This window comes from Hypanus sabinus, chromosome 2, assembly GCF_030144855.1.
Source record: "Hypanus sabinus isolate sHypSab1 chromosome 2, sHypSab1.hap1, whole genome shotgun sequence".
NCBI classification, from domain to species: domain Eukaryota; kingdom Metazoa; phylum Chordata; class Chondrichthyes; order Myliobatiformes; family Dasyatidae; genus Hypanus; species Hypanus sabinus.
This window is the reverse complement of record NC_082707.1, coordinates 211,920,456-211,943,496: the sequence shown is the minus strand read 5'-3', so window position 1 is coordinate 211,943,496 and position 23,041 is coordinate 211,920,456. Positions and strand designations below refer to the sequence as shown.

Sequence of the window (23,041 nt, the reverse complement as noted above, 5' to 3'; positions counted from 1 at the left end):
CAGCACAACACAGGTTCTTCAGCCTACTTGCTGTGCCAAACATGTACTTGCTTTCGAAATTACTTAGGGTTACTCATAATCTTCTATTTTTCTAAGCTACATGTACCTATCTAGGATACTCTTAAAAGACACTATCGTGTCTGCCTCCACTACCATCGCCGGCAGCCCATTCCACGCACGCACCACTCTTTGTGTAAAAAGCTTACACCTGACGTCTTCTCTGTACCCACTTCCAAGCACCTTAAAACTGTGCCCTTTCTTGTTAGCCATTTCAGCCTTGGGAAAAAAACTTCTGTCTATCCACATGATCAATGCCTTTCATAATCTTACACACCTCTATCAGGTCATCTCTCATCCTTTGCCTTCCAAGGAGAAAAGGCTGATTTCACTCAACCTGTTCTCATAAGGCATGCTCCCTAATCCAGGCAACATCCTTGTAAATCTCTCTGCACCCTTTCTATAGTTTCCACATCCTTCCTGTAGTGAGATGACCAGAACTGAGCACAGTACTCCAAGTGGGTCTGACCAGGGTCCTATATAGCTTCAACATTACCTCCCAGCTCTTAAACTCAATCCCATGGTTGATGAAGGTCAATGCACCAGCAGCTATGAATGTCCTATGGAGTCGGTCCCCAAGATCCCTCTGATCCTCCACACTGCCAAGGGTCTTACCTTTAATACTATATTCTGCCATCATATTTGATGCATGAAAATGAACCACCTCACTGCCATTTCTGGTTGAACTGCATCTGCCACTTCTCAGCCCAGTTTTCCATCCTATCAATATCCTGCTGTAACCTCTGACAGCCCTCCACACTCTCCACAACACCCCCAACCTTTGTGTCATCACCAAATTTACTAACCCATTCCCCCCACTTCCTCGTCCAGTTTATTTATGAAAATCACCGAGTAGGGGTCCCAGAACAGATCCCTGAGGCACAACACTGGTCACCAACCTCCATGCAGAATACGGCCAGTCTACAACCATCCTTTGCCTTCTGTGAGCAAGCCAATTCTGGATCCACAAAGCAAGGTCCCCTTGGATCCCGTGCCTTCTTATTTTCTCAATGAGCCTTGCATGAGGTACCTTATCTCGAGGCTATGTCCCCTGGTTCTAGTCTCACCTATCAGTGGAACCTGCTTTCCTGCCTCTATCTTATGTATTCTTTTCATAAATTTATGTTTCTCTAAGATCTCCTCTCATTCTTCTAAGTTACAGTGAGTAGTCCCAAGAGTAGTTTCTCTTCATAGTACCCCGTACAGTTGCAGCATAACCTCCCTGCTCTTAAATTTAATTTCTGTAGTAATGTAGGCCAACATCCCATTTGCCTTCTTGATAGCCTGCTGCACTTGCAACCTTCTGTGATTCATGGACAACACTCGCTCTGAACACATCATTAAGGATGTTACATAAACAGAAGAAAATCTGCAAACACTTGAAATCCAAGCATCGTACACAAAATGCTGGAGGAATTCAACAGGCCGGGCAGCATTTGTGGAAAAGAGTAAACAGTCAATGTTTTGAATCGAGGCCTTTCATCAGGACTGGAAAAAAAAAATGAGAAGTCAGAGTTAGAATGTGATGGTAGGTGAGGAAGAAGTACCAGATGGTAGGTGATAGGGGAAACTGGGAGTGGGGGAGGGGTGAAGTAAAGAGCTAGGAAGTTGATTGTTGAAAGAAATAAAGGGTTGGAGAAGAATAAATCTGATAGGAGAGGGTGGTAAACCATGGAAGAAGGGGAAGGGGGAGGAGCACCAGAGGGAGGCAATGGGCAGGGAAGGAGATAAAGTGAGAAAAGGGTATCTGAGATGTAACCTGGGAACATCGAGTGTTTCGAGTCTTTCAACATCAGGCACTCTCCCCCAGGTGACCCAGTTGTGGTTGATCAAGCTATGACTTGTGTTCAGTTAGCATATGCTGCAGATCCCTATGGACTTGTTCTTTTCATCCAGCACCATCTTGAGGCTTTCTCTGCTGCCTGGATGATGTTGCTGATGGCCCTCTGCCTCCTTGTATATGAAGAGACTGTCCATTGAAGCTCTGGCAGCCTACTTCCATGGGCATGCTCTTAGACTTCTGTGGCCAATTCCTCACATTTGGCAAGCTTCCTCTCATGGCCCTCCTCCCACAGCACTGTCAGCTCCAACAGAATGGTGTATTTTGTTGCCTCTGAGATGAGGAAGATGTCTGGTCTCATGGCGGTCTTGACAATGTGCTGTGGGATCTTTAGTTGTTTCACCAGGTCAGTGATTACTGTGGTATGAGAGAGGAGTTGGCCAAAGTAAATTGAAAGGAACTGCTGGCAGGGATTATAGCAGTGCAGCAATGGCGTGACTTTCTGGGAAAAATTGGGATGGTACAGGACAGATGTATTCTAAAAATGAAGAAATACTCAAATGCAAAACAGTACAACTGTGAAAGGGAAGTCAAAGATAATGTAAAAGTAAAAGTGAGGACATATAACAAAGCAAAAATTAGTAGAAAGAGAGGATTGGGAAGCTTTTAAAAACCTACAGAGAGCAACTCAAAGTATCATTAGGAGGGCAAAGATAAAATATGAAAGCAAGCTAGTAAACAATATCGAAATGGATAATAAAAGCTTTTCCAAGTATGTAAAAAAAGATGAGAGTGGATTTAGGACTGCTGGAAGATGAGGTGGCAAAATAATAATGGGGGCTGAACAAGGAGATGGCAGATGAACTAAATGAGTATTTTGCATTCGTCTTTGCTATGGAAGACACTAGCAGCGTGCCAGATGTAGTGTGTAAAGGAAGAGAACTGAGTGCAGTTACTATTAAAAGGGAGAAGTTGCTCAAAAAGCTGAAAGATCTAAGGGTACATAAGTTAAACTGACCAGATGAACTGTACCCTGGGGTTCTGAAAGAGGTAGCAGAGATTGTGGAAGCGTTATCAATGATCTTTCAAATATCATTGGACTCCGGCATGGTGCCAAAGGACTAGAAGACTGCAAATGTCACTCCACTCTTTAAGAAACGAGGAAGGCAGCAGAAAGGAATTTGTATACCATTTACCCTGACCTCAGTGGTTGCGAAGATGTTGGAATCAATTGTTTAGGATGAGGTTATGGAGTACTTAGTGATACTGTACAAGATAAGACAAAGTCAGGATGGTTTCCTAAAGGGAAGATCTTGCTTGATGAACCTGTAGGAATTCTTTGAGGAGATTACAAGTAGGATAGATAAAGGGGATGCAGTCAGTGTTTATTTGGACTATTAGAAGGCCTTTGACAAGGAGCTACACATGAGGCATCTTACCAAGTAAAGAGCCCAAGGTATTTGAGGAAAGTTGCTGGCATAAATAAAGCATTGGCTGATTGGTAGGAGGCAGCAATTGGCTGATTGGTAGGAGGAAGCAAATGGTTATAAAAGGATCCTTTTCTGGTTGGCTGCCAGTGATATTCTGTAGGGGTTGGTGTTGGGACTGCTTCTTTTAATGCTGTATATCAATGATTTAGATGATGAAATAGATGGCTTTGTGGCCAAGTTTGCAGATGTTATGAAGATTGGTGGAGGAACAGTTAATGTTGAAGAAACAGGTATGCTTCAGAAGGACTTAGATTAGGAGAATGGGCAAGAGAGTAGCAAATTAAGTATATTGTTGGAAAATGAAAGATCATGCACTTTGTTAGTAGAAATAAATATGCAGACTGTTTCTTAAATGGGGAGAAAATCCAAAAATCTGAAATGCAAAGGAATTTGGGAGTCCTTGTGCAAAACACACTAAAGGTTAACTTGGAGGTTGAGTCGATGGTGAGGAAGGCATATGTAATGTTAGGATTCATTTCAAGAGGTCTAGAATGCAAGAGCAGGGATGTGATGCTGAGGCTATATAAGGCACTGGTGAGGCCTCATCTTGAGTATTGTGAACAGCTTTGGGCTGTTAGAAAAGATGTGCTGGCATTGGAGAGGGTCCAGAGGCTGTTCACAAGGATGATTCCAGGAATGAAAGGGTTATTATATAACAAATACTTGATGGCTCTGGGTCTGTACTGACTGAAATTTAAGAGGATGAGGGGAGATCTCATTGAAACCTTTTGAATGTTGACAAGCCTAGACAAAGTAAATATGGAAAGACTGTTTCCCATGGTGGGGGAGTCTAGGGTAAGAGGGCACTGCCTCAGGATAGAGGGGTGTCTATTTAGAACAGAGATGTGAAGAAATTTCTTTATCCAGAGGGTGGTGAATTTATTACCACAGGCAACTATAGAGACAAGGTCATTTGGTGTGTTTAAGGTAGAGATTGATAGGTTCTTGATTTGACATGGCATTAAAGGTTACAGGGAGAAGGCCAGGGAATGGGTTTGAGGAAGGGGGAGAAAAGCTGTGATTGAATGGTGGAGCAGACTTGATGGGCCAAATGGCATAATACTGCTCCTTTGTCCTATGGTCTTATGGTCATCAGTTGTCAGGCATGCCATAAACTGAGTGGAAAAGCAAATTATGGAGAGTCTGCAAAGGGATATAGATAGGTTAAGTGTGTGAGCTAGGTCTGGCAGATGGAGTACAACGTTGGTAAATATGAGATCATCCACTTTGGAGGGAATAATAGAAGAGCAGATTATTATGTAAATGGTGAAAAATTGCAGCATGCTGTTGTGCAGAGGGACTTGGGAGTGACTGTTAATGAATCGCAAAAAGTTGGGTTCCAGGTACAGCAGGCTATTTAGAAGGCAAATGGAATTCAAGAGAAGGGAGGTCATGCTGCAACTGTACAGGGTACTGGTGAGGCCATACCTGGAGTACTGTGTGCAGTTCTGGTCTCCTTACTTGAGGGAGGTTAAACTGGCTTTGGAGGCAGTGCAGAGGAGGTTCACCAGGTTGATTCCAGGGATGAAGGGGTTAACCTATGAAGAGCGATTGAGTCGCCTGGGACTATACTCTCTGGAATTCAGAAGAATGAGAGGGGATCTTATAGAAACATACAAAATTTTGAAAGAGATAAATAAGGTAGAAGTAGGAAAGTTGTTTCCATTTGTAGGTGAGGCTAGAACTAGGGGATGTTACCTCAAGATTCAGGGCAGAAGATTTAGGATGGAGATGAGAAACTGTTTTTCCCAGAGAGTGATGAAGCTATGGAATTCTGTGCCAAGGGAAGCCATTGAGGCTTCCTCACTATATTTAAGAAACAGTAAGATAGGTTTTTACTTAGTAAGGGAATTAAGGGTTATGGGGAAAATGCAGGTAGATGGAGCTGAGTTTATGGACAGATCAGCCAAGATCTTATTGAATGGCGGGGCAGTATTGATGGGCCGGATGGCCTACTCCTGATCCTATTTCTTAAGTTCTTATGAGTGGATGCCAGAATCCCTATGGGTGACTTTACTTTTGCTTCAGTTTGCTCTCCTGCATACACAAAGCTGATTGTTTGATTGCAGGTTTGAGCTTCTTTACTGTTATTGAAGAGTGCTTCCGCAAGGGTCTTCAATAGCTGGTCATTTCTCCAGCAGTATCAGCCCCCTCCACGAGCTTTTGGGCAGCAGCTCAGGATGTGCTACAAGTTTCTTCTCCTAAAACACAACAGACAGAATCAACCTTCTCCCAGCTATGCAGCTTGGCTGGACTGGGCAAGATGTCATATACTGTTTGGACATGGAATTTGATTTGGGGTGCCTCTGCTTGCCAGGGATCAGTCCATGTCACGTTCTTCTCCATGATCTGCTCCTACCTGGTCCAAGCTCCCTGCTGCTTCAAGGCCACTGCTTTATGGAGCTCTCTTCATCTACATCTGTTTTCACGTCCTCCTAGATGAGCTTGTGCTTCTCCCTCCCCTTAGTCCTGTCATATCTACAGCCCTCTATTTTTCTAAACTCCGTGCACCTATCCAAAAGTCTCTTAAAAGACCATATTGTATTCACCTCCACCACTGTTGCTGGCAGCCCATTCCACGCACTCACCACTCTCAGAGTCAAAAACTTACCCCTGACATCTCCTCTGTACATACTCCCCAGCACCTTAAAGCTGTGTCCTCTTGTGGCAACCATTTCAGCCCTGGGAAAAAATCTCTGACTACTCACATGATCAATATCTCTCACCATCTTATACACCTCTAACAAGTCACCTCTCATCCTCCGTCGCTTCAAGGAGAAAAGGCCAAGTTAGCTCAGTCTGTTTTCATAAGGGATGCTCCCCAACCCAGGTAGCATCCTTGCAAATCTCCACTGCACCCTTTCTATGGCTTCCAGATCCTTCCTGTAGTGAGGCGACCAGAACTGAGCACAATACTCCAAGTGGAGTCTGACCAGTGTCCTGTATAGCTGCAACATTATCTCTCAGCTCCTAAATTCAATTCCATGGTTTCTGGTGTTCTCGCACAGGTGTAAAAACTCTGAACAAAACATGCAGTATAAACCGGAGTCAATGAGGTGCGATCCAATAAGATTAACCGTTCACTGTTCACTCTTCCACATTAACATATGGTGAAAACTGTTGATAAAACAATACAAAATATATACAGTATTTGTTTTCTCCTTGGCAGCACATTTACATCATAAATACTTACAAAAATAAAACTACAAACTATATTACGTTAAAGTACCACATACAGTCAGAATCTACCTACGCCATCAACTACTTTAAATACACTTCAACACAAACTATCTGCAGCTCTTTAAATAACAAAGAACATAAACTTTATCAACCGTCATTACTTTTAACAGAATCAGCGTTAACATTTTTACTTAAACATATCAATTATCTTTTGAACTTATGGTGTTGCTTCTATGATGTTTCTAGTGCATAGAAAGAAAACTTTTCTCGTGCTGATCCTGCACACACAAGCCCCTCCTTTCCGTTTCTCCAAACTGGTATTTTCCCACAGGACGCAGTGAAACCAGGTGTGACGTCATTGCATGCTGCGATGTATCACAGACAACGAATTTACTTTCAACAACCTTAACTTTAACTAGAAAGCGATTACAAACAAATTACTAAAGCAAAAATATAATAAACTAAATGAATGCCTTAAGGGCAACACATGGTTAATGAAGGCCAATACACCGTATGCCTTCTTAACCACAGAGTCAACCTGTGCAACTACTTTGAGTGTCCTATGGATTCGACCCCAAGATCTCTGATCCTCCACACTGCCAAGAGCCTTACCATGAATACTATATTCTGCCATCATATTTGACCTATCAAAATGAACCACCTCACACTTATCTGGGTTGAACTCCCATCTGCCACTTCTCAGCCCAGTTTTGCATCCTATCAATGTCCCACTGTAACCTCTGACAGCCCTCCAAATTATCCACAGCACCTCTAACCTTTGTGTCATCAGCAAACTTACTAACCCATCCCTCCACTTCCTCATCCAGGTCATTTATTAAAATCACAAAGAGTGAGAGTCCCAGAACAGATCCCTGAGGCACTCAACTGGTGACCGACCTCCATGCAGAACATGACCCGTATACAACCACTCTTTGTCTTCTGTGGGCAAGCCAGTTTTGGGTGCACAAAGCAATGACCTCCCTGGATCCCATGTCTCCTTAATTTATCAATAAGCCCGATGGGGTACCTTATCAAATGCTTTGCTGAAATCCATATACACTACATCTGCTCTTCCTTCATCAATGTGTTTAATCACATCCTCAAAAAATTCAATCAGGCTTGTAAGGTACGACCTGCCCTTGACAAATTCATGCTGACTATTCCTAATCATATTATACCTCTCCAAGAGTTCATAAATCCTGCCTTTCAGGATCTTCTCCATCAACTTACCAACCACTGAAGTGAGACTCACTGGTCTATAATTTTCTGGGCTATCTCTACTCCCTTTCTTGAGTAAAGGAACAACATCCGCAACCCTCCAATCCTCCAGAAGCTCTCCCATCCCCATTGATGTTTCAAAGATCATCAAAGAGGCTCAGCAATCTCCTCCCTTGCCTCCCACAGTAGTCTGAGGTACATCTCATCCACTCTTGGCGACTTATCCAACTTGATGCTTTCCAAAAGCTCCAGCACATCCTTTTTCTTAATATCTACATGCTCAAGCTTTTCAGTGTGCTGCAAGTCATCACTACAATCACCAAGATCTTTTTCCATAGTGAATACTGAAGTAAAGTATTCATTCAGTACCTCGCTATTTCCTCCGATTCCATACACACTTTCCCACTGTCACACTTAATAGGTCCTATTTTTTTCATGTCTTACCCTATTGCTCTTCACATACTTGTAGAATACCTTGGGTTTTTCCTTAATCCTGCCCGCCAAGGCCTTTTGATGGCCCCTTCTGGCTCTTCAAATTTCCCTTTTAAGCTCCTTTCTGTTAGCCTTAAAATCTTTTAGGTCTCTAACATTACCTAGCTCTCTGAACCTTTTGTAAGCTCTTCTTCTTGACTAGATTGACAACAGCCTGTTCCCTGAGAATATCTGTTCCCAATTTATGCTTCCAATTTCCTGCCTGATTGCCTCATAATTCCCCTTAATCCAATTAAACGCTTTTCTAACTTGTCTGTTCTTATCTCTCTCCAATGCAATTGTAAAGGAGATAGAATTATGATCGCTAATGCTCTCCCACTGAGAGACCTGACCAGGTTCATTTCCCAACACCAAATCAAGTACAGTCTCTCTTCTTGTAGGCTCATCTGCATATTGTGTCAAGAAACCTTCCTGAACACACCTAACAAACTCCACCCCATCTAAACCACTTGCTCTAGGGAGATGCCAATCGATATTTGGGAAATTAAAATCTCCCATCATGACAACTCTATTTTTATTACACCTTTCCAGGATCTGTTTCCCTTTCTGTTCCTTGATATCCCTGTTACAATTGGGCGACCTGTAAAAAGCACCCAGTAAAGTTATTGACCCCTTCTTGTTCCTGACCTCCACCCACAGAGACTCTGTAGACAATCCCTCCATGACGTCCACGTTTTCTGCAGCCGTGACACTATCTGTGATCAGTGCCATGCCCCCACCTCTTTTGTTTCCTTCCCTGTCCTTTCTGAAACATCTAAAACCCAGCACTTGAAGTAACCATTCCTGCGCCTGAGCCATCCAAGTCTCTGTGATGGCCACCACATCATATCTCCAAGTACTAATCCACACACTAAGCTCATCCGCTTTGTTCACAATACGCCTTGCGTTAAAATAGACATATCTTAAACTGTCCATCTGAGTGTGTCCCTTCTCTGTCACCTGTCTATCCTCCCTCACACACTGTCTCCAAGCTTTCTCTATTTGTGAGCCAGCTGCCTCTTCCCCAGTCTCTTCAGTTCCCAACAATTCTAGTTTAAACTCTCCCCAGTAGCCTTAGCAAACCTCCCCGCCAGGATATTGGTCTCCCTTTGATTAAAGTGCAATCTGTTCTTTTTGTACAGGTTACACCTGCCCCAAAAGAGGTCGAAAGATCCAGAAATATGAATCCCTGCCCCCGCTTCAATCCCTCAGCCACACAATTATCCTCCATCTCATTCTATTCCTATACTCACTGTCGCGTGGCACAGGCAGTAATCCCGAGATTACTACCTTTGCGATCCTGCTTCTCAACTTCTTTTCTAACTCCCTGTAATCTTTTTTCAGGAGCTCTTCCCTTTTCCTGCCTATGTCAATATGTATCGTGACCTCTGGCTGTTCTCCCTCCCACTGCAGGGTATCTTAGAAGCAATCTGAAACATCCCGGACCCTGGCACCTGGGAGGCAAACTACCCTGTGTATCCGAGTTTCTTTCCTGTGCCCACAAAATTGCCTGTCTGACCCCCTAACTCTAGTGTCCCCTATCACTACTGCCTTCCTCTTCCTTTCCCTATCCTAATGAGCCACAGGGCTGGCCAGAGGCATGGCCACTGTTGATTCCTCCAGGTAAGCTGTCTCCCTCCCCCCAACAGTACTCAAACAGGTGTACTCTCTGGTACCTGACTCTTCCCCTTCCCTCTCCTGACTGTTACCCACTTGTCTGTCTCCTGTGGCCCCGGTGTGTCCACCTGCCTGTAACTTCTTTCTATATCCTCCTTGCTTTCCCTGACCAGATGAAGGTCATCGAGCTGCATCTCCAGTCCCCTAACGCCATCCCTCATGAATTGCAGATCGACAGTACTGCAGTACTGACATGGATTGAAGATTGAAAATTGGCTGGCTGACAGGAAACAAAGTGTAGTGATTAATGGATCCCTTTCGGAATGGCAGGCTGTGACCAGTGGGGTACCGCAAGGTTCAGTGCTGGGACCGCAGCTGTTTACAATACACATTAATGATTTACATGAAGGGATTAAAAGTAACATTAGCAAATTTGCTGATGACGTAAAGCTGGGTGGCAGTGTGAAATGTCAGGAGGATGTTATGAGAATGCAGGGTGACTTGGACAGGTTGGGTGAGTGGGCAAATGCTTGGCAGATGCAGTTTAATGTGGATAAATGTGAGGTTATCCACTTTGGTGGCAAGAACAGGAAGGCAGATTAATATCTAAATGGAGTCAAGTTAGGAAAAGGGGAAGTACAATGAGATCTAGGTGTTCTTGTACATCAGTCAATGAAAGCAAGCATGCAGGTACAGCAGGTAGTGGAGAAAGCTAATGGCATGCTGGCTTTTCTAACAAGAGGAACTGAATTTAGGAGTAAAGAGGTCCTTCTGCAGCTGTACAGGGCCCTGGAGTATTGTGTGCAGTTTTGGTCTCCAAATTTGAGGAAGGACATTCTTGCTATTGAGGGGGTGCAGCGTAGGTTCACAAGGTTAATTCCCGGGATGGCGGGACTGTCATATGTTGAAAGATTGGAGCAACTGGGCTTGTATACACTGGAATTTAGAAGGATGAGAGGGGATTTGATTGAAACATATAAGATTATTAAAGGATTGGACACACTGGAGGCAGGAAGCATGTTCCCGCTGATGGGTGAGTCCAGAACTAGAGGCCACTGTTTAAGAATAAGGGTTAAGCCATTTAGAACAGAGATGCGGAAAAACTTTTTTACCCAGAGAGTGGTGGATATGCGGAATGCTCTGCCCCAGAAGGCAATGGAGGCCAAGTCTCTGGATGCATTCAAGAGAGAGTTAGATAGAGCTCTTATAGATAGTGGGGTTAAGGGATATGGGGAGAAGGCAGGAACGGGGTACTGATTGTGTATGATCAGCCATGATCACAGTGAATGGCGGTGCTGGCTAGAAGGGCCAAATGGCCTACTGCTGCACCTACTGTCTATTGTCTATTGACACACCGGGTGCAGAAATAGCTGTCCGGGAGGCTGGGAGACTCCAGGAACCCCTCCCCCCCCCACCCCCCCACATCTGACACCGAGCTCAGAACACTGGCCTCCTTCCTTCAGAACACATACTTCCTTTCCGCAGTTATCACAGGTAGTCCTACCTCATCTCGTTACCGCCTAAGCCCGTTGAGGCAAAGCCCTATCACTCTGCTACCCGCTGGATATGGCGGGTCTTTTTAAACTTTTCCCGCTCTAGAGGCTGACATCATGCGCCTGCGCAGTATTGCCTGTATATAACCATATAGCAATTACAGCACAGAAACAGGCCTTCTCGGCCCTTCTAGTCTGTGCCGAACGCCTATTCTCACCTAATCCCACTGACCTGCACTCAGCCCATAACCCTCTATTCCTTTGCTGTCCATATACCTATCCAATTTTGCTTTAAATGACAATACCGAACCTGCCCCTACCACTTCTACTGGAAGCTCATTCCACACAGCTACCACTCTTTGAGTAAAGAAGTTCCCCCTCGTGTTACTCCTAAACTTTTGCCCCCTAAGTCTCAACTCATGTCCTCTTGTTTGAATCTCCCCTACTCTCAATGGAAAAAGCCTATCCACGTCAACTCTATCTAACCCCCTCATAATTTTAAATACCTCTTTCAAGTCCCCCCTCAACCTTCTATGTTCCAAAGAATAAAGACCTAACTTGTTCAATCTGTCCCTGTAACTTAGGTGCTGAAACCCAGGTAACATTCTAGTAAATCTCCTCTGTACTCTCTCTATTTTGTTGACATCTTTCCTATAATTTGGTGACCAGAACTGAACACAATACTCCAAATCCAGCCTTACCAATGCCTTGTACAATTTTAACATTAATCCCAACTCTTATACTCAGTGCTCTGATTTATAAAGGCCAGCATACCAAAAGCTTTCTTCACCACCCTATCCACATGAGATTCCACCTTCAGGGAACTATGCGCCATTATTCCTAGATCACTCTGTTCTACTGCATTCTTCAATGCCATACCATTTACCATGTATGACCTATTTGGATTATTCCTACCAAAATGTAGTACCTCACACTTATCAGCATTAAACTCCATCTGCCATCGCTCAGCCCACTCTTCTAACTGACCTAAATCTCTCTGCAAACTTGAAAACCCACTTCATTATCCACAATGCCACCTACCTTAGTATCATCTGCATACTTACTAATCCAATTTACCACCCCACCACCCAGATCATTAATGTATATGACAAACAACATTGGACCTAGTACAGATCCCTGAGGCACACCACTAGTCACCGGTCTCCAGCCTGACAAACAGTTATCCACCACTACTCTCTGGCATCTCCCATCCAGCCACTGTTGAATCCATTTTACTACTTCAATATTAATACCTAACCATTGAACCTTCCTAACTAACCTTCTGAGCGGAACCTTGTCAAAGGCCTTACTGAAGTCCATATAGACAACATCCACTGTTTTACCCTCGTCAACTTTCCTCGTAACCTCTTCAAAAATTCAATAAAATTTGTCAAACATGACCTTCCACGCACAAATCCATGTTGACTGTTTAATCAGACCCTGTCTATCCAGATAATTATATATACCATCTCTAAGAATACTTTCCATTAATTTACCCACTATTAACGTCAAACTGACAGGCCTATAATTGCTAGGTTTACAGCAGCATCACAGCGTAAACCATCTTTGGCGGACAGTGTTCATATCGTAAAGTTTACAAAGATCTGTTTCAAATCCTGTAGATAGCTTACTAAATTTTTATTGAAAAAATTATTGATTCAATATGTCTAATTCAAAAGAAGCAAAGGGCATGAAATGCAAAAGAACTGCAATAGTAGAAACTGTTACACCAAAAACTTCACATAGATAGAAATTTGCTGTTGACTTTTATAAATAGTCTTTGTGTTCATTCAGAAGAAAGGTTTTCTGAAGATGAGGTACAAGAATGGTCAGCTTTTGATTTCTCCGCCATTGCAGATTATGACTTCACATTTGGCAATGAACAAATTAATGCCTTATGTCTAAAATATCATAATTGTCTAGGTGACAATACTGTAATAGTTAGACAGTTTAATGATTTCACATTCTCCATGCAAGAAAAAATTAAATCCAAACTGATTTCAAACTTTGCTCAAATGGTGGCATTTGTAATTCAAAATGAACAGTTTTGTGACCTTGCACAGTTGTGATGGACATCGGGGGAACCTTTCTCGTGTCTAATATGGACTGTGACTGAGGTTTTAGCCTAATGAATCAACTCAGAAACAAGCTGAGAGACCGTTTAGGTGAATGTCATTTGCATATGTTAATGATAATCAAAAGCTATCAATTGGATGGAAGTTCTATTAGTCTAGATAGAATTTACAGAAATGGGTAAATGCTAAAGTCAGGAGAGAGAGAAAAAATAACTGAGTGACTTAAATATGTAAGTTGTTTTGTTACTCTGTGCAGTTTTATGTCAATATTTTGTAAACCTACACAAACTGTGCCATGTGTTCATTCAGTGCACACATACTTTTGTCACAGGAAAATAATTTGCACAACATAAGATTTTTGCGCACACTGTCTACTAAGAATTAGAGAGAACACTTGTTATAATAATCCAGAATGAGGTTCCCCTGGAATATGATGGTTGTCCATGGTTGTCTGCACCAGCTCGTGGGGGATTGATCCAGAGGCATTGGCCAGGTCAAGCCAGAAAACCATCTGTTCTCCTGTGCCTCTTGAATGAGTTGGGTCACCACTCCTGTATGCTGCAAACACCTGGGCACTCCTAGAGTACTTCCCTTCTGCACAAACATATAGTAGCCATTGCTGGAGCAGAAAGCTGACAGACGCCTTGCGACTATGCTGAAAACTATCTTTCCTTCAACGCAGCAAAAAGATGCTCCTGAACTGGTCAATGTTCTTGTAGTCTTTCAGGATGCCATCATCAAATTTCCACTGCTCAGCCACTTTTCCTGTCCTCCAGATGACTCTCAGTATCCTCCACAGTTGAGCAGTTGGGATAGTGCTTTACCCAGAATTTCATTTCCAGAATCATCCTTGTGAACCTGGATGATTCTGGAAACTCTGGACTCTCTCCATTGACATCCTTTCTGAGATGTAGGGCTCAAAACTGTTGACAATACTCTTAAGTGCGGCCTGACTAGTGTCTTATAAAGCCTCAGCGTTATCTCTTTGCTGTTATATTCTATTCCCCCTGAAATAAGATAAAACTTTATTTATCCTGAAGGAAACTATTGTTGTAAGGTTGCTAAGTCAGAAATATAAACTTTAAAATACAAATGTAAGCGTTGAGGTAAGAAAAATGTGCATTAAAAAGTAATAGTGCAAAATTCAAAATGAAACCATATGCTTATATACTTGAGGAGATGTAGAGTCTTTATAGCCACGGGGAGAAAAGATCTCCGGTGTCATTCAGTGGTACACCTCAGTGGAATTGGTCTGGTACTAAAGTTGCTCTTCTGTTTGTCCAGTATGTCATGGAGGAGGTGAGAGGGGTTGTCCATAATGCTGCGTAGTTTCTGCAGCATCCTCCTCTGAGACACAGCCACCAGGGAATCCAGTTCCACCTCCAGAACAGAACCAGCCTTCCTGATGAGCTTATCAATCTTCTTGGCATCAGCTGCTCTCATCCTGCTGCCCCAGCAGACTATAGTGTAGAATAGAATGCTGGCCCAACTGAGCTGGAGAATATCTGCAGCACAATACTGGAGACTTTGAATGACTGGAGCCTCCTCAGGAAGTACAGTTGGCTCTGTCCCTTGTACAGAGTCCCCATATTTTTAGTCCGGTCGGATTTATTGTCCTGGTGAGTTCCCAGGTATTTAGTCCTGGATGACTTCCACATCCGTTTCCTTGATGGAGATGGAAATACAGGGTGTTCTCATCTTCCTGAAGTTCATTACCAATTCCCTTGTCTTAGTGATGTTGAACTGCAGGTGATTTACCCCACACCACTCAATAAAATTGTCCAATACTCTTCTGTACTCAGCCTTTTGACCCGAGTGATACAGCCCACAACTGCTGAATCGCCTGAAAACTTCTGTGGGTGGCAGGACTCAGAGTTGTATCTGAAGTCTGAGGTGTAGATGGTGAATAGGAAGGGAGACAAGACAGTCCCCTGAGGTGCCCTGTGCTGCTAACCACAGTATCTGATGCACAGCTCTTTAATCTCACATACTGTGGCTGTCTGGACAGGTAGTTTGTAATCCAGGACATTGTGGAGCATCCAACTGCATCTCTGTGAGCTTGTTCCCTGGTAAAGCTGGTCTTATGGTGTTAAAAATACCGGAGAAATTAAAAGAACATGATTCTCACAGTGCTGCCTGGCTCATCCAGATGGGTATAAACCCGTTGAAGCAGGAAGATAATGATATTATAACTTGTGAGGTCAGTGCCACTGGTCTGTAGTCACTGGGCATGGTGAAGCATGTCTTCTTGGGTACTTGAACTAGACAGGATCTTTTCTACAGCATAGCACCCACTCCAGGCTTAAACTCAGATTAAGATGTATTGAAAGACTACACCCAGCCGAGTAGCACACACCTTGGGCTAATGCCATCTGGGCCCACAGCCTTGCCTGTGTGGTCTGCTGAGCTCTCTCCTTATTTACTCAGCAGTGACAGTCCATGCGACTATGGTTGTTAGCTCTCTGTTGTCATTGGAGAGAGATGAAGGATGAGGGCTGAGAGGAAGAGGAACTGTGCGGGGGGCGGGGGGTGGATAGCTGTAGAAAGGTAAACTTATCAAACCTGTTGAAAAACCTGTTTAACTCATTGGCCATGTCCTAGTCCCCTTCAATCACCCAGTCTCTGGTCTTTTTGTACCCTGTGATCATTTTCATACCATTCCACACATCTTTTTTGTTTTGCTGCAGTTTCCTCTCCAGCTTCCTCCTGGAGCAGTTCTTGCTCTAGGCGATCACCTTTCTCAGTTCTCTCTGAACCAGCCTCATCTACCCCCCCTCCCTTCTGCATATCTGAATGCCATCTTCTTTCTGTTCAGTATGGCTTTGATGTCTTTGGCAGAGGAAGTACAGGAGCCCAGTGGTACACACTCAAGTGTTTCAGGAACTACTTTTTTCCCTCCACTATCAGATTTCTGAATGGATAATGAACCCATGAACAATACCTTAGAATTTTTTCCTTCTCTTTTTGCACTACTGTCTTATTTAATTTTTTTTATCTATAATACTTATTGTAATTTATAGTTTATACACTGGAATTGAGGAGATTGAGCGTGTACAAGCCCAATCTCTCCAATCTCTCTGCGTAAGACAGCCCTGCCATCCCAGGAATCAACCTAGTGAATCTACGCTGCACTTCCTCAATTGCCAGAATGTCCTTCCTTAAACCTGGAGACCAAAACTGTCCACAATATTCCAGGTGTGGTCTCACCAGGGCCCTGGTGCAAATGCAAAAGGACATCCTTGATCTTGTACTCAATTCCCCTTGTAACAAAGGCCAACATTCCATTTGCCCTCTTCACTGCCTGTTGCACTTGCTCATTCACCTTCATTGACTGGTGAACTAGGACTCCTAGGTCTCTTTACATTTCTCCCTTACCTAACTCGACACCGTTCAGACAATACTCTGCCCTCTTGTTCCAGCTTCCAAAGTGGATAACTTCACATTTATTCACACTGAATGACATCTGCCAAGTATCTGCCCGCCCACTCACTCAGCCTATCCAAGTCACCCTGTATTCTCCTAACGTCCTCTTCGCATGTCACACTGCCACCCAGTTTAGTATCGTCAGCAAACTTGCTGATATAGTTTTCAATGCCCTCATCTAAATTATTGACATAAATCGTAAAGAGCTGTGGTCCCAATACAGATCCCTGTGGTACCCCACTAGTCACCTCCAGCCAGTCTGAGAAACACCCATTCACTGCTACCCTTTGCTTTCTATCTGCCAACCAGTTTTCTATCCATGTTGAAACCCTGCCCCCAATGCCATGAGCTCTGATTTTACTCACCAATCTCCTATGTGGCACCTTATCGAATGCCTTCTGAAAATCTAGGTACACAACATCTACTGGCTTACCCTCGTCTAACATCCTTGTTACACTCTCAAAAAACTCCAACAGATTAGTCAAGCATGATTTGCCCTTGGTAAATCCATGCTGGCTCGGCCTAATCCTATTTCTGCCATCTAGATGTGCCACTATTTCATCCTTAATAATGGACTCAAGCATCTTCCTCACGACTGACGTTAGGCTAACAGGGCGATAGTTCTCCGTTTTCTCCTTCCCTCCCTTCTTGAAAAGTGGGACAACATTAGCCACTCTCCAATCTTCAGGAACTGATCCTGAATCTAAGGAACATTGGAAAATGATTACCAATGCATCTGCAATTTCCTGAGCCACCTCTTTTAGAACCCTCGGATGCAGACCATCTGGACCCGGGGATTTATTAGCCTTCAGTCCTACCAGTCTGCTCATCACAGTTTCTTTCCTAATGTCAATCTGTCTCAATTCCTCTGATATCTTATGACCCTGGCCCATCCATACATCTGGGAGATTGCTTGTGTCCTCCCTGGTGAAGACAGATCTAAAGTATGCATTAAATTCTGTTGCCATTTCCCTGTTTCCCATAACAATTTCTCCCAATTCATTCTTCAAGGGGCCAACATTGTTCTTAACTATCTTCTTTCTCTTCACATAGCTAAAAAAGCTTTTGCTATCCCCTTTTATATTCCTGGCTAGACTGAGCTCATACCTGATTTTTTCTCTCCGTATTGCTTTTTTAGTTAAGATCTGCTGTTCCTTAAAACTTTCCCAATCATCTGTATTCCCACTCATCTTAGCCCTGTCATACTTCGTTTTCTTTAATGCTATACAATCTCTGACTTCCTTTGTCAACCACTGTGGCCCCTTCCCCCTCTTTGAATCCTTCCTTCTCATTGGAATGAACTGCATTTGCATCTTTTGTATTATGCCCAAGAATATCTGCCACTGCTGATCCACTGTCTTTCCTGCCAGGGATTCCGCCCATTTAACTTTGGCCAGCTCTTCCCTCATGGCTCCGTAGTCTCCTTTATTTAATTGCAACACTGATACCTCTGATCTGCCCCTATCCCTCTCAAATTGTAGATAAAAACTTATCATGTTATGATCACTACTTCCTAATGGCTCCTTTACTTCAAGATCACTTATCAATTCCTGTTCATTACACATCACCAAGTCCAAAATAGCCTTGTTCCTGGTTGGCTCAAGCACAAGCTGTTCCAAAAATACATCCCTTAGACACTCCACAAACTCCCTATCCTGGGGTCCAGCACCTACCTGATTCTCCCAGTCCACCTGCATGTTGAAATCTCCCATAACGACTGCATTACCTTTAGCACATGCCAATGTTAACTCCCTAATCAACTTGTACCCAATATCCACGGGTATCCACAATTTGGGGGCCTGTACACAACACCCATTAGGGTCTTTTTACCCTTACTGTTCCTCAGCTCAATCCACACAGACTCTACTTCCCCTGTTCCCAAGTCACCTCTTGCTAAGGACTGAATCTCATTCCTCACCAACAGGGCCACCCCACCCCCTCTTCCCATATTTCTGTCTCTACGATAGCACATATACCCTGGTACACTCAATTCCCAGGCCTGATCCCCTTGCAGCCATGTCTCCGTTATCCCAACAATATCGTAGTTCCCCATTTTCATGTGAGCTTCAAGCTCATCTGTCTTATTTCTGACACTACGCGCATTCAAGTATAGAATTCTTAGCCCATTCCTCCTCTCTTTGCTTAAAACACTGTCTACTGTACCTAACCCAGCTCCTTGAACTTCCATCGGGCAAATTGCACCCTGAATTTTGATGACCTTCTCAAGATCACCCAAACCTTGTACACATTTAACCCCATGCACCTTCTGACCAACCCTCTGGATCTGGATCCCTGCCCCCTGCACATCCAGTTTAAACCCCCCCCGAGCAGCACTGGCAAATACTCCTGCAAGAATGTTAGTACCCCTCCGGTTCAGATGTAGACCATCCCTTCGAAACAGATCCCAATGTCCCTGGAACAAAGACCAATTATCCAAAAACCTGAACCCTTCCTTCCTGCACCATGCTCTCAGCCTCGTATTGATGTGCATAATCATTCTATTCTTCGCCTCACTCGCACGTGGCACAGGTAGCAATCCCGAGATTGTCACCCTGGAGGTCCTGCCTTTCAGCTTCACTCCTAACTCCCTGAACTCTCTAAGCAGGACCCCCTCACTCACCTTACCTACATCGTTGGTCCCTACATGGACCACTACATCTGGGTTCATGCCCTCATTCTCAAGAATAGCCTGCACCCGATCTGAGATATCCCGGACCCTGGCACCAGGGAGGCAACATACCATCCGAGACTCCCGATCTGCCCCACAAAATCTCCTATCTGCCCCCCTAACTATAGAGTCCCCTAAAACTATCGCTCTCTTCTCTTCCCTCCTCCCCTTTCTAGTTGAGGGTTCAACCTCTGTGCCAGAGGCAGGACCACTACAACTCATTCCTGGTAGGTCATCCCCATCAACAGTATCCAGTACGGTATACTTATTGTTAATGGGAATGGCCGCAGGGGTGCTCTGCTCTCTCTGCCTGCTCCCCCTGCCTCTCTGGACCGTCACCCATCTGCCTACTTCTTGGTTTTTTGGTGTGACTACCTCCTGATAACTCCTATCTATCTCTGCCTCCACCTCCCGAATGATCAGTAGTTCATCCAGCTCCTGCTCCAACTCCCTAACTCGGTCTGATAGGAGCTGCAGCTGGACGCACCTTTTACAGGTGTGGTCATCAGGGACAACTGTGTTGACCCTGACCTCCCACATACTGCATACGGAGCACACCACTGCTCTGACTGTCTCCCCCATACCTGAACTGGATTAATAGAATAAGTCTAAAAAGCACCTAGCGACCTTACCTTCTTCCCCTCAGCGAGCAATCACACAGGCTTACCGAAGTCCCCTTACGCCGAAGCCCACTTAGCCAAAGCCCAGGACTCTGCTTCCACGGACTCCGCTGCCCGCTCTGACAAGAAGTCCTGCCTTTTAAAGTGCGCGCTCGACGATGACGAGCTAATCTTTACTCAGAGAGTGGTTGGTGCATGGGTTTGTGGTGGAGGCAGATACACTTGTGAAGTTTAAGAGACTACTAGACAGGTATATGGAGGAATTTAAGGTGAGGGGTTATATGGGAGACAGGGTTTAATAGACAATAGGTGCAGAAGTAGACCATTCGGCCCTTCGAGCCTGCACCGCCATTCTGAGATCATGGCTGATCATCTACTATCAATACCCGGTTCCTGCCTTGTCCCCATATCCCTTGATTCCCCTAGCTCCTTCTTGAAAGCATCCAGAGAATTGGCCTCCACTGCCTTCCGAAGCAGTGCATTCCAGACCCCCACAACTCTCTGGGAGAAGTTGTTTTTCCTTAACTCTGTCCTAAATGACCTACCCCTTATTCTCAAACCATGCCCTCTGGTACTGGACTCTCCCAGCATCTGGAACATATTTCCTGCCTCTATCTTGTCCAATCCCTTAATAATCTTATATGTTGCAATCAGGTCCCCTCTCAATCTCCTTAATTCCAGCATGTACAAGCCCAGTCTCTCTAACCTCTCTGCGTAAGACAGTCCTGGCATCCCAGGAATTAATCTCGTGAATCTACGCTGCACTTCCTCTGCAGCCAGGATATCCTTCCTTAACCCTGGAGATCAAAACTGTACACAATACTCCAGGTGTGGTCTCACCAGGGCCCTGTACAAATGCAAAAGTATTTCCTTGCTCTTGTACTCAATTCCCTTTGTAATAAAGGACAACATTCCATTAGCCTTCTTCACTGCCTGCTGCACTTGCTCGTTCACCTTCAGTGACTGATGAACAAGGACTCCTAGATCTCTTTGTATTTCTCACTTACCTAATTCTACACCATTCAGATAATAATCTGCCTTTCTGTTCTTACTCCCAAAGTGGATAACCTCACACTTAGTCACATTAAACGTCAACTGCCAAGTATCTGCCCATTCATTCAGCCTATCCAAGTCACCCTGAATTCTCCTAACATCCTCATCACATATCACACTGCCACCCAGCTTAGTATCATTAGCAAACTTGCTGAAGTTATTCTCAATGCCTTCATCTAAATCGATCATGTAAATCGTAAACAGCTGTGGTCTCAGTACTGAGCCCTGTGGCACCCCACTTGTCACCACCTGCCATTTCGAGAAACACCCATTCACCGTTACCCTTTGCTTTCTATCTGCCAACCAGTTTTCTATCCATGTCAATACCTTCCCCCCAATGCCATGAGCTTTGATTTTACCCACCAATCTCCTATGGGGGACCTTATTAAGGGTTGGCACAACATTGTGGGCTGAAGGGCTTGTACTGTGCTGTACTGTTCTATGTTCTAATTGCTTTCCTAACCAGAAGTGATACTTTAAATGTGTCATTTACCCCTGAATTTTTCTGTATGCATTCATTTCTTGTTTTCCTGTTTGCAGATGCTAATTGGATTAGCAGGATATTTGACTGGATATGATGGCACTTTTCCCTTTAAGAAACCTGGAGACAAATATGAACACCACCATTACTATGGCATGAGAGCGGTAAGGAATGTAGGCTGAACTGATGGCGAGAATGTTCTTAGAATATAGAGGATTCAGATTTATTCATAATGTGTACTTTGAAACATACAGTGAAATGTATCATTTGTTTTAATAACCATCACAACCTAAGGATGTGCTGGGGGCAACCCACAAGAGTTGCCACACATTCTGGCATGAACGTAACAGGCAGAGGGATGAAGGGTGGACGGGTGGCATTGCTAGGCAGGGAAAATGTTACAGCAGTGCTCAGGCAGGACAGATTAGAGGGCTTGTCTACCGAGGCCATATGGGTGGAGCTGAGAAAAGGAAAGGTATGACCACATTAATGGGGTTGTATTATAGACCACCCAATAGTCAGCGAGAATTGGAAAAAAAGTGGAATAAAAGGATCAACCATGATTGAATGGTGGAGCTGACTTGATGGGTCAGTTTACCCAATTCTATTCCTATGTTTTATGGTAAACAGGATCAATAAATTTATGGACTCATGTCACCAGGTTTAGTAACATTTACTACCCCTCAACCATCAGGCTCAAAGCGGATAACATCATTCAACTTCACTTGCCCCGTTACTGCAATGTTCCCACAACTAATGGATTCTCTTTCAAGGACTCTTCATTTCCTGTTCTCAATATTTATTGTTTATTTTTATTATCTTTATTATTATTATTATTTCTTTCTTTTGTATTTGCACAGCTGTACTTTGGTTGAATACCTAAGTTGGGCAGTCTTTCATGATTCTGTTATGGTTATTATTCTATAGATTTATTGAGTAAGTCCACAAAAAATGAATCTCAGGGTTGTATATGGTGACATATATGTACTTGGTACCTTGAACTTGATGTAGTTTCAAATGCTCCAGAGGAAACAACCCATTTATCCAACCTCTTGTAGATAATATCCTCTAATCGAGGCAACATCTTGGTCAACCTCTTTTGAACCCTTTCCAAAGCCTCTACATCTTTCCTGTAATGGGTAACCAAAACTATCTTGTACCTAAAATTCAGCTCCCTTCAAAAGGAAGAGGGTCAAAATAGTACCAGTTGGTTGTCCTTCTGAGATGTGTATTTGCTTGTAGGATGCAGATATTGCTATGAAAGAGATTATCTAACAAAATTGCAGTGAGAACTGGAGGTTATCAATTATCTTTGTAATAATCTTGACAAAAAATTTTAAATGCCTGTATGCGCATTGTATTTTCAGTAAGCCGCACTTGAAATATTGTGTGTAGTTCTAGTTGCCATGGTATAG

The 23,041-nt window shown here is 43.8% G+C and overlaps 1 protein-coding gene across 8 annotated transcripts in view; it reads left to right on the top strand.

Moving 5' to 3' along the window:
* Nucleotides 1–23,041, top strand: part of pomt2 (protein-O-mannosyltransferase 2) — a 344,167-nt gene that overhangs the window by 42,394 nt on the left and 278,732 nt on the right. For all 8 annotated transcript variants that reach the window (XR_009510880.1, XM_059962960.1, XM_059962973.1 and 5 more), the window contains one exon: nucleotides 21,686–21,790. Coding sequence is in view for 7 of the 8 variants with exons in the window: in XM_059962960.1 (XP_059818943.1) it covers nucleotides 21,686–21,790 (105 nt within the window). In the remaining variant the exon portion in view is untranslated. The remainder of the gene's footprint in view (nucleotides 1–21,685; nucleotides 21,791–23,041) is intronic.